This window comes from Plecotus auritus (assembly GCF_963455305.1).
Source record: "Plecotus auritus genome assembly, chromosome: 2".
Classification (NCBI taxonomy): Eukaryota; Metazoa; Chordata; class Mammalia; order Chiroptera; family Vespertilionidae; genus Plecotus; species Plecotus auritus.
In genome coordinates, this window is record NC_137771.1 from 16,780,006 (window position 1) to 16,796,822 (window position 16,817).

Here is a 16,817-nt window from a genome sequence, read left to right on the forward strand (position 1 = left end):
AGGCTAATTAGACCGGATGTCCTTCCAGATGAAGCCAGGGCTGCGAGGGAAGCCCGCGTCCCAGGTGCCAGAGGGAAGCCGGTGCCAGCAGCCAGGGGAAGGAAGGCCTACTCTTGCATGAATTTTGTGCATTGGCCTCTAGTCCTACATAATAAAGAGCTAACATGCTAATTAGACTGGACGGCAGAACGACCTTCTGGAATAATCTGCCAGAACAACCAGTGGGCGAGGGGTGGGGCCAGCGAGCCTGTGCTGCCAGGCCAGCCATGGTGGTCCCGGCACCCCCCCCTTCCACAGAGGTGGCAGGAGAGGGGGCTCTGTGGTCCCAGATGCCCTGGGGAGCAGGCCTAAGCTGGCAGGTGGACATCTCCAGAGGGGTCCCGGACTGCAAGAGGGTGCAGGCCGGGCTGAGGGACCACCCCAAGTGCACAAATTTTCATGCACTGGGCCTCTAGTATATTATATTCATAAAACTCACAATAATTCCAGCAATTATTTAGAAGTTAGACCAACAGAAAGATCTCTTTAAGAGGATTTTATCACCCACCTTGTTTACAATTGCCAGAGCATGGTGAAAATAAAAAGCAGACCCACCCAGTTTCATTAATGTTTTTAAATTATCTACAGACAATGCAGGCCTTATTTCTTGCACATGGAGGATTTGCCACCCTTATCTGATTCACCTCTGCCTCAGGCCACCAGTTTTCTTCCATCTCTGGCTAAGAAAGTCCCAAAGGCCTTTCCAAAGCTGACATTACTTTACTTTCTAATCCTGGCTCTGCAAGCTATTTCCAGGTGAGTGCTTCTGGATAAACCAGGTCATTTCTCTAAGTCTCAGTTTCCTCATCTGTGAAATGGGAACAACAAACCCAACCCATGCCTTACCCCTTTAAGAGCTCCGGGAGGTAGGATGGAAGAAAACTTTTTATAAAGGAGCCGCACGGGTGGCAGGTAAACAGGTGACAGGCCTTGATGACAAAGGTGATGATAATATTCCTTTGAATAGCATACAGGAGTCATTCCTGGATCAAGGATCTGGGAGACGGGAAGGGGAATCCAGTGGGTGCTGGAATTTGCAAGTCACTGAGTGTGACTTTTTCCTTCTAGGAAAATGGCTAGATCCTCTTGATTTGGAGGCAGGGGGCTGATCACAATGCCCCCAGCTCCTCTGCTACTGTACTTTAGCCCACCTGGATGGAGCACTTCCTTTCCAAGGGAGGGTGGCTCAGGCAGAAGCAGGCTGTGAGGAAATGCTGATGCCAGCTGGCACTTGTCCTCAGAAGCACCCTGAAATGCACTTATCTGTTTGTTTACTGTCTCCCCAAAGAGAATGTAGGTTCCTAGAGCAGGGGTTGACAAGTTTTATTTTTCCTAAAGAGCCAGCTAGTAAACACTTTAGGCTTTCCAGACCATATGGTCTCTGTTGCTACTACTCAACTCGGCTGTTGTAGTGTGAAAGCAGCCCTAGACCATACGTAAACGGAGCATGGCTGTGTTCCAATAAAACTTTATTTATGGATACTGAAATTTGAATTTCATATAATTTGCACATCATGAAATAGCCTTCTTTTGATCCCCCCCCCCACCAATCATTTAAAGATGTAAAAACCATTCTTAACTCACAGGCGTACAAAAATAATAGCCCAGATGTGGCCCACAGGCCACAGTTCACAACCCGCCCCTCCCCCCCCCCGCAATCCTAGAGAACAAGAACCCTCTCTGCCTACTCCTCTGCTGTATCCCCAGTGCCCAGAATAGTGCCTGGCACATAGCCAGTGTCTATTGATGACCAACTGCTTCCTCTTCTGTCCCTCTACCTGCAATTCCATTCCCTTCTCTTGCTGCTACTGTACCCACCTCTACGGCCACCTCCCATCCTCCCTAACCTGGAGCAACAAGCTTCTGCCTCACCCCCAGGCTCCAGGTCAGTGGCGGAGCCCTGGGACTGTCCCACCTGTGTGCTCCCGTTCCTCCTCACTGCTTCATCTTTGGCTCATTCTTTACCAGCCTCGGGACCACAGTCATGGGAGTTCCTTCAAGCTGAAACCTTCTCACATCGTCATCTCCCAACAATGGAGACCCTTCCCAGTGAACTCTACAAGCCCCAGTCTCCAGCCCTCCCCATCCTTTGCAGAGGGAAGAATTTGGAGGGAAGGGAGAGAGCCTATGATTGTTACCTACCATTTCTGTTGAGTACCTACCATGTGCCAGACACCACAAAGATATTTTATTGCCCAATCTCACTTAAGGCAGTCGGTCCTCCATATCCATGGGTTCTGTATCAGTGGACTCAACCAACTGTGGATGGAAAACATTTGGGAAGGGGGGGAGCCAGCTTGCTCAGTGGTTAGAGCGTCAGCCTGAGTACTGAAGGGTTGTGGGTTCGATTCTGGTCAAGGGCACATACCTTGGTTGCAGGCTCAATCCACAGCCCTGGTCATGTTTCTCTCTCTCTGTCTCTCCCCATCCCTTCCACTCTCTCTAAAAATCAATGGAAAAAATATCCTTGGGTGAGGATTAACAAAAACAAACAAAAAAGAAATATTTTGGGGGGAAATGTTATATTGTTGCTGAATGTACCATGTAGTTAGGCCTCCCAATGGTTGCATCTGTACAGAATTCCTAAACAATACAGTATGACAACTATTTTTATTGTATTAGGTATGATAAGTAATCTAGAAATTAAAGTATACAGGAGGATGTAGGTATATGCAAACACTACCCTATTTTATATAAGGGACTTGAGAAGCTGCAGATTTTGGTATCTCTGGGGGTCCTAGAACCAATCCTCTGCAGATACTAAGAAATGACTGTACTCAAAACCATTCCTATTTTACAGATTCTCGGAGAGACTAACTAAAATGCTCAGAGTCACACAGCTAGGAAGTGGCAGAGCCAGAATTAGAGCCCAGGTTGGTGTGGCTCCATTCACAAGTATATATTGTGGGCTTGAAATATGTCAGATGTATCCAGGAATACAGCAGTAAACAAAATATGTAAGTCCTGTTTCATGGAACTTTGTTCTAGTGGGAGGAACAAACAATAAACAGGTAAATATATGATATGATTGCTGGTAAAGAGGCTTGCCATGAAAAGAAGATAACATAGACCATTAATGGGGAACTATTTTAGATAGGGTCAGTCCTTTCTCAGAGGTGTGAATTTGAGCAGAAGTGAATGAAGTCAGAGAGTGAGCTCTCATGAGAGTTGGAGAAAAGGATGTTCCAGGTGGAGGGCACAGCAGGAGCAAAAGCCTGAGGTGAGAGGTACCTGTCATGTCGATGGGCTGCAAGAATGCCTGGTAGCCCAGGGCAGTGAGTGCGTGGTAGGAGAGGAGATGCCAGAAGGAGCAGCGGACCAGGTCCTATGGGGGGGCTTTGCAGGCTGGCAAAGATTTTGGCTTTTGTTTGAAGTGTGATGGGGCAGCCACAGGAGGGTTTCAGCCAAGGAGTGCTGTCACCTCCATTCCTCAGACCTGGATGAGGCAAACAAGAGACTCCACCCCCTCACCTTTTTATCACTTCCCACTGTCTGTAAACTGAGTACCCCTGCACCCCCTTCTGGGCTCCTCTTGTAGTGAAGTGATTAAGTCTGAGACAATTGGGTTCCCATCCCACCTGCAATACTCACTAGCTGTCTGATCACAGGCAATCCCACCCATCTTGGAGCCTCAGTTTTCTCATCTGGAAAATGGGAACAATAATTTGTCTCATGATATTGTTGGGATGATTTGCTGAGCTCTTGCTTGTAAAACAGTCAGCCCGAGGCAGGTCACATAATTCTCTCTCAATAAGCCCTCATAGTTAGTGATGATGATTATTATTTAAGTACTTAGCCAAGTTTTGGCACTTTGTAATTACTTGTGAAAGGTAACTACCATTATGATTATTCCCCTCATCCTGTTCCACCTGCTGTCAGGAGACACATGTGCCAAGACCCTCCTCTACATGAAAGATCAAGAAAGAATAGCCCGTTTGGCTCAGTGGATAGAGCATTGGCCTGCAGATTGAAGGGTCCCGGGTTCGACTCTGGTCAAGGGCACATGATAGGGTTGAGGGCTTGATCCCCAGGAGGGGCATGCAGGAGGCAGCCGATCAATGATTCTCTCTCATCATTGATGTTTCTATCTCTTTCCCTTTCCCTCCCTCTCTGAAATCAATAAAAATATATTAAAAAAAATAATAATGACAAACCCTTTCCCCAGGAACTTGTGCTCTAGAACATTATAGTAAGCACATGCCCAGACGGTAGAGGGACCCAAAACCCAGCCCTTAGCCACTGTGAGTACATCCCCCTGCTCTGTTCTTCAGCAGGATACAGAATAATAATCTCATTTGTGTCCAGCAAAGCCCTTTTACACTCATGAGTCACTCATTTAACAAACACCTCAAGTGACTGCCCAGAACAGCCCATTCTAACCCCATTAATAATAATAATACTAGCTAGAGTTTGTCCACTACTCAGTGTAGTATTTCAGAGCATGGGGTTAAATTGCCTGGGTCTGAGTCCTAGATTTACAATTTCGTGGCTAGGTGATGTTGGACATTTCACTTAGCTTTTTTGAGTACCTACTATGTGCCAGGTGCCTGGAAAACAATGAAGAGCCAAGGAAACATGACTGCTGCCCTCTCAGAGCTTACTGTCTAATTAAAGAGCCGATGTTAACCAAATCACATAAACACACATAAAAGTACAATCTTAAGAAATGATAAAGAGAAGTATCCATTGCTATGAATATATATAACAGGGAGGTAAGGGAAGAAGTGATTGTGGAGATAAGCTGGCCTGAGGAAGAGGGGAGACAGTTTCAAGTACAAGGAACAGCATGTGCAAAGGCCCTGTGGTTGTAGCCTAGAAAGAAATAGAGAAAACTGTGAGTTCAGACTTCAGGATCAGCACATTGCAAACTGTGGTTTGGTTTCTATAGCTCTCTGTTGAGTGACTGCTATCCCTACAACACTTATGGGCAAGCTGACCTGCCCAAGCTCCCCAGGAAGGGCCCAGGTGTGCTCTGGACTTCCTTTTCCAGCATGACCCCCTGTCTTTCCAATACCTTTGGGAAAGGAGACACAGGAAGTAAAACATTCATAGGAAAATACTATCACTACTCAGTCTTTAAATTGAGATGATAGAAAATCCTGTCCTGTGAGAAGGGGAAGAGAGGGCTAGGGGCCACAGGAAAGGGCCAGACTAAAGGCAAAATCACTCCTGCTTTCCCCTCACTTACTCCACTCCCACCCATCCACCCCATCTCCCTAGCGGTCATTTGCCCTCAATCTCTGGGTCTCAGTGTCTCTTCCTAAATCTAATTTCAATCTGTCTTGTAGCCAGATATTTGGCATCTGCCTGTAATCTGTTCTGAGCCCTGAGTAGGATTACTAGATTCAGCGAATCGAAACAGAACACCCAGTTAAATTTGAACTTCAGATAAACAACAACTTTTTAGTCCAGTGGGGGTTGGGGTATCAATGAACTGGGTGATACCAACACTTAATGGTAATAATGGCTGCCAACTCTAGTCCTGGCTGCCTCCAGTGTAGATCTTGCTTTTCTCATCAGGGAGGTGGAGTGTGAGTGAATTAGAGAACAAAGTTTGGGCCCAGGGCTGTCGTTCAGCTCTGCCATTTTCCAGCTGTGTAACCTTGAAGGTCCTCAGACAATGAGATGATTGACTTCTCTGTCTGTTTCACTGGAGATAATAACAAGTCCAAACTCATAGTGTCGTGAGGCTTAAATGAGGTTATACAGGTAAAGTGCTTAGAACAGTGCCTCGTCCATAGTAAATGCTATGTTAGTGTTAGCTGTAATTACTTAATCACACCAGACTGAACGTAAACTCCATGAAAGCAGGGGCTTTGTTTTATTGTTTTATCGTCAGCATCTAGAAGTGGGCCTGGTTTACAATACATGCTCAGGAAGAGGGCCTGGCATGTAAAATGCAGCCATTAATCTTTATTGAATTAAAATGAATTTAGTCCTTAGCATATTCCTGAACGTTTGGGATTATAATTTCCTTTTACAGATAAGGAAACAGGTTTAGAGACATAAAACAAGTTTCCCAATGTTAAGGAGGTAGCAGACCTGGGATTCAAATCCAGATTTGTTGGGTTCCTAAAGCTTTTTTGCTAAAAACTCAATTCACTTCAACAGCTACCCTGGGAACAAGGAATAAGGGAAGCTCTGGATTTAGGAGAAATTCTCATCCACTTTGATTTTTGAAAATCTTAAACTGTTCTTGACTTGCTGTGTAATTTTGGGCAAGTCATTTCATCTTTCAGAGGCTGTCAACTAGGTGGTGGAGAGGATTCAAGGAAATCACACGTTGGTGGAGGCTAGTTCACAGAAAGCTTTTATTTTTTAGAAGGCTTGAAGGCTTTTTAAAAAAAGATCTTTTAAGTTGATTTTTAGAGAGTGAGGGAGAAGGAGAAGAGGAGAAGAAGAGAGAGAGAAACATCAATGTGAGAGCGAAACATCAGTTGGCTGCTGGCAACCCAGGCATGTGCCTGGATCTGAATCAAACCTGAAACCTTTTGGTGTACAGTATGTATGATGGATGCCCAACCAATTGAGCCACACCAGCCAGGGCCACAGAAGGCTTTTGACAAATAATCCTTTCCATCCCCCAGCCTTAGAACAGTTTTGCAAGTAAAATGGCCATTCTTTCCCACCCATGAACCTGCAAGCTCATCCCTCCACTAGCCCGAATGTGAATAATTCTCACCACACCTGGGCCCCTAACACTTCTTTAGATGGAGGCTGAATCTCTCCAGGGGGAATCCTCCCTGGCTTTTACTCCAAGTGCAGTCCAAGTGTCGGTCCAGGTCCATCCTGGAAGCCTGGTCCGTGTCCTCAGAGGGGGAGCGACTCCAAACCAGCCCAGATCTGGGCCTACAGCGGGAGAGATTCTGGGGAGACTGGGCTTGAAATGAGCCCCTCCCCCCTCCAGTACAGGTTGCAAAAAATGTGTATTAAGAAATCACTTCTGGGGGCACTGTGGGTTCTGATGGTGGTGACGGTGTTGGAACTTACCTGGAGTTGGATCGCTGAGATCCCCAGGGGATCCAATGTTGACTTCCGGAAGGGGATCCCTAGGGCCTCCTGAGGTGGGTAGGAGAGTTCGTGGGACTTGGGCCCAGGCTCCTTTCCAGCTTCTGCCAGGGTCAGGCCCCGGGCTTTCTGTGTGCGTGTGCGTGGGGAGCGGTGGGGGTGGGAAAGAGGAGGGAATCCCCTGTAAGGTGAAGGAACATCTAGAGATTCTGAACAAGGTGAGTGGGGAGATAGCCGTGGACCTGGCGGGGCCCGAGCGGGGTGCGGGAGGGAGGCTTGTGGGGGTTAGGGAGGTGGGACAAGGTTTGGGAGGGAGGAGCCAGGAAGGCTTTTTCTAGGCGGAGCGGAGCTCCAGGCAGGGGCTCGAGGTGGAGGCGGGGCCAGCGCGCCCCGCACGGCCGGGGCGGGGGTCCGCGCCGGGAATGCCGCCTGCAGGGGCGGGGCTTCTTCGGCCCCGCCCCTCGCGCAGGTAGCCAATGGACGCGGCGGCGCCGGGTGACGGAGGGAGCCGAAGTGCGAGTGCCGCGGCGGCGGCGGCGCGGGCGGCCCTGCCGGAGCGCGAGGGTCTCGGAGCGGGGGCGCGGGGGCGCGGGGGCTCAGAGTCGGGGACCCCGGACCCCGGAGGCGGCGCGGCCAGGGCCGCCGGAGGAGCGCGAGCGGCCCGGCGGCGGCGCGATGCCGCTCGCTCAGCTCAAGGAGCCCTGGCCGCTCATGGAGCTGGTGCCGCTGGACCCGGAGGTGAGTGAGCCGGGTGGGGAACCGGCGCCGGTGACCGACGATCCCGGGTCCCCGCAGAGGCGGGGCAGCTCGTGGCGCTTCTGCAGTGTGGCGGGTGCCCGCGAGGGCGCGAGTGCCCTCCGATCTCTTGCCCCTTCTTCGGCTCCACCCCCCTCTGCCTCGGGTGTGTGTAAGAGAAGGACAGTTCCGCCAAGCGCCAGAGAGGGGATCCGGTGGGGCGCCGAGCCCTGGCCTCCCTCACGCCGCACACCTACGACCCATGCCGGGAGCTGTCGGGGCTTCCTCCATTAGCGCAGACGGGCAGGGTCGGGGTGCCTGATGTCTGGGATTCTGTGAGACAAGGATCATGCTCCCCTCCACCCGCCCCCCCCCCCCACTTCTCCTTGACGTCTCCCAGAGCCCTACCCCTCCCCTCTTCTCCGCTGCGGACCCTAGAAGGATTGTCCCTCTTGTGTCTTGGCAGTTATGGGATGTGAGGTGACACCGCTGGTCTGGGACTGAAACTCTTGGTTTTCTTTGCCCCGAGGCTAGGGCCAGAGGACAGCTGTGTCCCCTGCCCCAGATTGTGGAGAGCCAGTGGAAAAAGCTCTTCGACCTTGTGAAGATTATTCCTGGAGAGGGGGAGGACCTTGGTGCCTGCTACCCTCTGGTGCCCCCTCCCATGGGCAGGGCCCCTGGGCCCCTGGATAGTTTGGCCTCTGCCAGCCTAGCCTCTCCCAGAAGCAGCTCCTGCCCTGCTCTGAGGATTCTCTGGTGCCAGGCCCTAAGCATGCAGGAGGCCAGCTCTTCCTGTGCCCTTTGACCCCAGGGTCAAGGTCAAGCCCCTGAACCAACAGGTCAAGAAAATTTTCTCTGCAGCCTCAAGTTGGGATGGAGGCAGGTGATACTCCCTTTCCGAAGGAGATGGGGGAGATGTGTAGGGAGGGTGAGAAGACCTCGTTGAGCCTGGGAGCCAAGGCGATTTTCCCCTGCCTAGGTTCCCTTCTCTGCCCTCTCTTACCTGGGGCAACCACCAAGGGCCCTGTCTCTCATCCAAGGTGTGCTGCCCCTTTAAAGGGATGGTCATGGCTGACACTGGCTGTTGGAGGGTGGGTGAGGCAGGATTAGGTAAGCAACCTGAAGGCGCAATTTGGAGTAAATTGCTCTGGGATCCCTGCCACAGGGTTTTTACAGGCCCTGCATGCTCTTGGAAGTTCTCTCTTGCTGACTCACCTTACACTGCCCTCTGCATCCCCTATTACTCCTTCCCCACTATCCCCAGGACTGGGTCACTAGGGTCTGGGGAGGGCGCTCTGAGGTGGATTCCTTTGCCTTGGCATACCCCTGTAACCTAGGCCTCTCTAGAGGTAGGTAGATTGGGAGAGGCCCGAGGAACTTAACCCAAGGACTTACCTTGGAGATAGGGAGGGCAGACACCTAGGAGCCTGATTCCCAGTCCAGGGCACAACTTCCTGCTTCCCTTAGGGAATCCTGGGGCAGGGGCCAGCTTCTTAAGGGGGCCAGGTTTTTAATAGGAAACTCAACCCAGTTTTGAATACTACTGCATTTGAACTCTGTGAAAGGAGAAGACTGGCTTAGTTCCTAGGATTGGGGCAGGAGGTGGGTTGGGGGGTGGGGAATGATTTCTCCAGGAGCTTTACCTTGGAAATGCTGTGTGACCCCTAGTCAGTCCTTAGCCTCTCTGGGCCTCTGTTTCTTTAGTGGCCAGGGCTGGGTTTTTGCTTCTGCTTCCTGGGTGCAGAGCCCTGGGTACTGCTGCCCATTCCCCCCCTCCCCCACCCCATGGAGGTGCCAGGCAACTGGATGTTATTGTTTGGGTAACAGGAGCCATGGGGCAGCCAGGGCATGGATTGGGTTCTTCTCACAGGAGAACAGGGCCTCCCTGTTCTTAGCCCAGGTGACATGTAAGCGATACAGCAGCCTGACCTGCAGGTATAGGCACTGCCTCTGGCTCCTGGACGGGAAGGAGATAGACAAGGAGCTGGCGGGATTTGGTAGAGGCCTGGGATCTGGACTGCCCTGCCCTCCCAATGACGCCGCTGAAAATGGGCTGCTGGGAGGCAGGGCCTGGCTCAGGGTGTGGCCCAGGTGGAGCAAACTCATTGGAAGTGTGGGTGAGGATTCTGCCTGGGCCTTCCTTGACTTTGCTGAAAGAAGTAACCTTGCCCCCAGGCCCAGCCCTGCCATCTACCGAGCTTTACTGTGTGCCGCCCACCCTGCTTCATCATTAATTCTCATATTTAAATAATTCTCATAACAACTTCTCAAGGTCGGGAATATAACCCCCATTTTCATATGAGACAACTGAACTCTGAAAGATCTGGCCTATGAATTAATGTCAGAGTTAGTATTGGAACCCAGGTCTCTCAAGTGTGGGGAGGCTTAAGGATGGGGAAGGGTTGGGATCAAACTGGCCCAGGTGGATGGTACTCTGAGAGAGGCTCCGGATGTTGGCAGGCTCTCCTCATCCTGAAAAGCCCCTGTCCAGCCTTTGCCGAGGATAGATTGTGCCAGCCAGCCCTGGCACCTGGCCCCCAGCCTCCAGCATCGTGCAGGGCTGCCAATGCTGGGCTCTGAACCCAGCTCCTGGGGCTGCTTCCTGCCTGCGGGACACGTGCTGTCTTTGTCCATCTGCTGCCTGGCTTCTCTAGACCAGTGGTCGGCAAACTCATTAGTCAACAGAGCCAAATATCAACAGTACAACGATTGAAATTTCTTTTGAGAGCCAGATTTTTTAAACTTAAACTTCTTCTAACGCCACTTCTTCAAAATAGACTCGCCCAGGCTGTGGTATTTTGTGGAAGAGCCACACTCAAGGGGCCAAAGAGCCGCATGTGGCTCGCGAGCCGCAGTTTGCCGACCACTGCTCTAGACTCTGCCCTGGGCCCTTCCCAAAACAGAGCTGCTTGAGTGGGAAGGAAGAATGCCTGTTAGAGCCTATCTCTGACTTCTTGGGAAGGGGTACAATGGTTGGGGGCCCTGGGCAACTGTCCCCATGAACAGTGCTCTTTGAGAAAGAGGGAGGAGGGTGCATCTCCATCCTCTTAAGAAGCTGAAGGGCCCTTCCTGTATCAGACTTTTTTATTTTTTAATCTTCACCCCAGAATATGTTTTTATTGATTTGAGAGAGAGAGAAAGAGAGAGAGAGAGAGAGAGAAACATCATTGTGAGAGAGAAACATCAATCGGCTGCCCTCGCCCCCTTCCCCACCCCATATGCATCCCGAATCCCGACCAGGGACTGAACCCGCAACCTAGGTATGACCGGGAATGAAACCCACAACCTTTGGATGCACAGGATGATGCTCCTAAACCACCTGGCCAGGGCAGCTGTACCAGACTTTTTTTTTTTTTTTTTTTTTTTAACATATTTTATTGATTTTTTACAGAGAGGAAAGGAGAGGGATAGAGAGTGAGAAACATCGATGAGAGAGAAACATCGATCAGCTGCCTCCTGCACACCCCCCACTGGGGATGTGCCCGCAACCAAGGCACATGCCCTTGACCGGAATCGGACCCGGGACCCTTCAGTCCACAGGCTGACGCTCTATCCACTGAGCCAAACCGGCCAGGCTGTACCAGACTTTTTAGACAAGGTCCTTCATTCAGTATTCTGCAAGGTCAGCATCATTGTCCCCTTCCATTCATTCATTCATTCATTCATTCAGCAAATATTTATTGAGCACTTACCATGTGACAAGTACTATTCCAAGCAACAGGATGCAGCTGTGTATAAGACAGACCTGCCTTCATGGTATAGATGGAGGAACTGAGGCCCAGAGAAATGATGTGACAGACCCAAGGTTGGAGTGAGTGGCTGGCAGAGCTAGGATTAGCAGCTGTATCTTTGTGGCTGCAGAGCTGTGTTCTTTCTGCCATCCATGCAGCAGTCAGGTGAGGACAAATGAACCCTGTCTTCCCTGTGTGGACCCTGGCTCTGAGGGGGAAGATCACCTGTGGTCTTTTTTGTACTCCTCGTCTTTTTTCCAGGGCTGCCATTCCCTTCTAGAGACTTTATGTATCAGCTCTTACAGATGTGGGGTTCCATGAGAATGCACCCAGGCCAGAGACCCTGGGACTGGAGGCAGCCACACAGGGCCTGTGGGTCCCCTGAAGCACCCAGGTCACTGCTCAGTAAGCCCACACCTCTAGGTACACCCACTGCCTCCTCCCTTCCCTCATTTGGGAGGGGACTTTGGGTTATGGCCCCATGTCTGTTGCCTGCTAACTGAGGGACCTCAGGTGGGTCCCTTCACTCTCTGAGCCTTGTCTGGAAAATGGGAGTAATAGAGCCTACTCTGGCCTCCCTGCTCTCTTTGCTGGGTCGAGCTTTTATTTGACATACTACATGTTGCATCGTGAGCGGGGTGTCAAGGATATGATGACAGACAATCCAGGGCTTCTTCCTGAGTTAACCTGCAGCTTCCTCGGTGCTGTGGGATGCGGAGGAGAAAGGAAAGCACTCAAGGCTGTGTGGACAGAAGAGATGGCATTTGAAGTGGGTCCTGGAAGAAGACCAGGAATTTGCCAAAGTGACAAGGCAGGAAAGGTTTTCTTGGTACAAGAAGTGAGCCATCATGCAAATGCTTAGCAATATGAAATAAGCTGGCCTGTTCAGGGTCTCAGGTCGTTCTGTTTAGCTTCAGAATAATAATGACTGTTGTTTATGGACCCAGTACATGACTGCCAGGTATAGATATTTATAGACTATTTTGTTTGCTTCTTGCAGCCACCTGATGTGGTACATTACTCTTATCCTCATTTCACAGATGAGGACTGAAGCCCTATGAAATGAAGTAACCTCAGGGTGATGTAGGTGGTACGGAATACAGAATTTGAACCCATAAGGTTAGGTTCCAGAGCCCATGTTCTTTTTTATTTTATTTTTTCTAAATATATTTTTATTGATTTCAGAGAGGAAGAGAGAGGGAGAAACACCAATGATGACAGAGAATCCTGCATGCCCCACACTGGGGATCGAGCCCACGACCCAGGCATGTGCCCTGACCGGGAATCGAACCGTGACCTCCTGGTTCATAGGTCGACACTCAACCACTGAGCCATGCCGGCCAGGCCTGAACCCATGTTGTTAATGACTTGTGTTGGGTTTTTGGAAATGATCGCCTTGAATGCCGTGGCAGGGAACTGGGACTGTATTCTGCAGGCAGTGGGAAAACATGGAAGGGTTTGGGGCCTGATACAAAGCAGGTTCTCAATAAGTAGTGAGTGACCGAGGAAATTAATGGCTCAAGTGCAGTGATCACAGTTGAGTTTTAGGAAGGATGAAGGTTTGAATGGGGGAAGGCTGGGGCAAGGGGCTGGGGTGTAGGCTGTTGAGACCATCGGTGGGAATTCTATCAAGAGTCTAGACTGCTGGGTGAAGTGGAGCTCAAGCTCCAGATGCATCCTGCCTCCCCCTGGGCCCTGATCAACCTGGCCCTTCTCCCCAGGCTGCTGAGAGATGACAGCATGTATGTGTATGTGTGTGTGGAGGGGCCTGCAGGACACTGGCCCTGGGGAGGATTAGGGGCATTAAAGGGGCTCAGGGGGCAGGATGTCCTGGCAGCAGCGGAGGGAAACTGTTCCAGGGGCAGGGAGATTATGTAATGGGCAGAACACAGCTGTGCCTGCTGCTGCCAAGCAAAGCCACAGCTGCCCTGTGGACCCAGCCACTGGCTCCAAAGTCCTGCCGTGCCCTAGGCTGGGTCTTCCTAGCTGTTAGGAGCCTCTGTCTACCTCACCACACTCTTGCTGTGCAAGGAAGAGTGGGGACAGCTCCATTCAGCTCCCCAAGTTCCAGATAAAATTAATCACCTTGTATCACAGGCTGGGCTGGGTTTGGTGTACTCTAAGGCAAGCATGTCAAACTCGTTTATTTAAACGAGGCATGCGGCCTGTTGGCTGCGAGTTTGACATGCTTGCCCTAGGGCCGTGGTCGGCAAACTGCAGCTCGCGAGCCACATCCGGCTCTTTGGCCCCTTGAGTGTGGCTCTTCCACAAAATACCACGGCCTGGGCGAGTCTGTTTTGAAGAAGTGGCGTTAGAAGAAGTTTAAGTTTCAAAAATTTGGCTCTCTAAGAAATTTCCTTTTTTTTTCCTTTTTTTAAAAATATATTTTATTGATATTTTACACAGAAGAAGGGAGAGGGATAGAGAGCTAGAAACATCGATGAGAGAGAAACATCGATCAGCTGCCTCCTACACACCTCCCACTGGGGATGTGCCCGCAACCAAGGTACATGCCCTTGACTGGAATCGAATCCGCAGGCCGACACTCTATCCACTGAGCCAAACCGGTTTCGGCTCTCCAAAGAAATTTCAATCGTTGTACTGTTGGTATTTGGCTCTGTTGACTAGTGAGTTTGCTGACCACTGCCCTGGGGTGAATATGCCTACCTGAGTGTGAAGTCTGGGCACTGGAAAAAGCAGGACTGCCCAGAGATTGGCTCCAGTGTCCACCCCTCTGCAGGAAGTTCCCTGCCTGGGATGTGGGCTGCTCTTTAATAGACCTCTCTTGAGCATCTTCTGGGTGTCAGAGACCAAAATTTGAATCCCCACTTACCAGTTCTGTGACCTTAGGTGTCATTACTAGGCCCCTTGGCCTCAGTTTTTTCCTCTGCCAAATGGGGCTGGGGCTTCCCTTTCAGGTCCTGAGGATTTAATGATGCCACAGGTGCGAGGCACCGAGCCCAGTGCCTGACATGTGGGAGGGGCTCGGAAGAGAGCAGCTGTTAGCTCGGAGCCCTAATCTCTGCCCTCCTGGCACTCCCATTTATTCGGAAGGGCAGGCCTGTGTGTAAATAGTCTCTGCAGCCCAGCTGGTGTGGCTCAATGGTTGAGCATCAACCTTTGAACCATGAGGCCATGCCTCGATTCCCCGTCAGGGCATATGCGTGGGTTGTGAGTCCCATCTCCAGTGGGGTACGTGCAGAAGGCAGCCGATTGATGATTCTCTATCATCATTGATGTGTCTATCTCTTTCTCCCTCTCCCTTCCTCTTTGAAATCAATAACAATATTTAAAAAAAATAGACCCTGCAATGTGAAAAGTGGTACAATGAAGGAATGCGGGGGCAGAGTGGGCCAGCAGTGATTCTGCCTGGCAGGATAGGGGTCTCAGAGGGGGCAAGGGCAGGGAAGCCACCGGCTCTGGGCTGGATACTTTCCCAGACTTTGTCTCTTTCTACCCTTGCAGCACCTCTGGGAAGTGGCTGTAACTACCCTCATGTTACAAATCAGGAAACAAGGCTGCTTGCAATTGGTACAAAGTTATACAGTTTGTCTCTGGCAGAACTGGCGTTGGGAGGAGATGACATCTAATCTGGGCCTTCAAAGATAGATGTTTGCAGGCAGAGTTGAGGGAGAGAGTTTTGAGAAATATACTACCTGGATGGTGAGAGGCTGTTGCAGGAGGGCTTGGCACCTGTGCTCTCACTGTGCAACTGGAGTTGGGAGACCCATTCAGAACTCCTGCCCCACCTCCATGTCCTTCCTAGCTATTCGAAACAGTCAAGGATGAGGGGACCCACGGGTCTATCTTGGCTCTGTCCCACGCTGATAAACTCTGACAATGTTCCGTAATCTCTCTTCTCTTTTCCAGAATGGACAGGCACCTGGGGAAGAAGCTGGCCTTCAGTCATCCAAGGTGAGGGCCAGGGCTAGCATCCTAGGCCAAGTTCTGTGAGGGGAGCACTGTTTGCCCGGCCATGGAGGAGGGGGGAGGGAGGCCTGCCCTCATCCCACCTGGGTGTGAGAGTCCTGGCCTCTCCCTTCTTTCCCAGATCAGCCTTTCTTCTCTGGTCCCCGTTAATCCTCGAGGCAACCCTATGCATGGAGATCGGTTGCTCCAACCTTCCTGTTTCTTAGGTGAGAGGACAGTGGCCCAGACAGGGTCCGAGCAGAATCCATGCTAGAACTCTGGTTACCCATCACCCAGGCTAGGACACTTGCTTAGTTTATTTACCCCTGGAATCTGGGCTGACTGTGAGGAGAGGGCTGAAGGGGCGTGGGGAGAGGCTCAGGTCAGGTGGGCCTGACAAAGGCCTGAAATCATCTGGGCATGTGATGCTAGAGAAATGGGCACACAGACCATTTCTCAGGGCTCCCAACTCCCAGCATGAGGCTGATCCCTCAGCCCTGCTGTCTCTGCTTCCCTGGGTTCCTCCCATACCCAATTGTGCGGGGTCACAGAGCTGTTCTCCCCCTTTATATATGTATTTTATTCATTTCAAAGAGGAAGGGAGAGAGAGAGAGATAGAAACATCAGTGATCAGCGAGAATCACTGGTTGGCTGCCTCCTGCAGGCCCACACTGGGGATTGAGTCCAAAACCCAGGGATGTATCCTGACTGGGAATCAAACCATAACCTCCTGGTTCATAGGACAATGCTCAAACACTGAGCCATGCCAGCCGAACCACCCCCCCCCCCTATTTTTCCTTAATGTTTTTACTTGTTTTAGAGAGAGAGGAAGGGAAAGGGAGAGAGAGAAATATTGATCGGCTGCCTGAGGATTGATCCCACAACCTGGGCATGTGGTCTGACCAGGAATCGAACTGGCGACCCTTTGGTGCATGAGAGAGCGCTCAATGAACCAAGCCACCCTGGCCAGGGCTCTTCTTCTCCCTTCTGAGTCTTAGTTTCCTCATCTGTAAATTGGGGATAGCAGTGCCTACCCATAGGTGTGATGTGAAGAACATGAGATAGTCACTGCCTGGTACACAGTGACTTCAGCACCAGCAGTATGAATGCACCAATGCCTTGCTCAGCTCCACTTCTTACTAGTGGCCACACCCTCCAGTCTGGGTCTGCCTGGGCACCAGACCTGCCATAGGCTTGACCTTTGAGATCTACCCAGGGCTGATGCCCATGTTTGTCTTGCCTTGGCCTCCTAAGATAAGGTTGCTGAGGTGCTTGAGGTAGGGCTGGGTGAGAGAAATAGGCTCTTACCTCCTCTTCTGGTGGTTACTATGGCAACCTTGGGCCACCAGAAGCCAGGCAGGTGGTGTGAAGTGGGCCCCTTGGTTTGCTCAGCCC

The 16,817-nt window shown here is 51.0% G+C and overlaps 1 protein-coding gene across 2 annotated transcripts in view; it reads left to right on the forward strand.

The window, feature by feature from the left end:
* The first annotated feature begins 7,597 nt into the window (after positions 1-7,597).
* The window catches only part of RPS6KA1 (ribosomal protein S6 kinase A1), a 40,102-nt gene continuing 30,882 nt past the window's right edge, over positions 7,598-16,817 (forward strand). The window contains exons 1-2 of one of the 2 annotated variants that reach the window (XM_080657901.1): positions 7,598-7,785; positions 15,384-15,428. In XM_080657901.1, coding sequence (XP_080514027.1) covers positions 7,723-7,785; positions 15,384-15,428 — 108 coding nt within the window. In that variant the 5' untranslated portion in view covers positions 7,598-7,722. The remainder of the gene's footprint in view (positions 7,786-15,383; positions 15,429-16,817) is intronic. The other variant, XM_080657902.1, reaches the window with a different exon arrangement.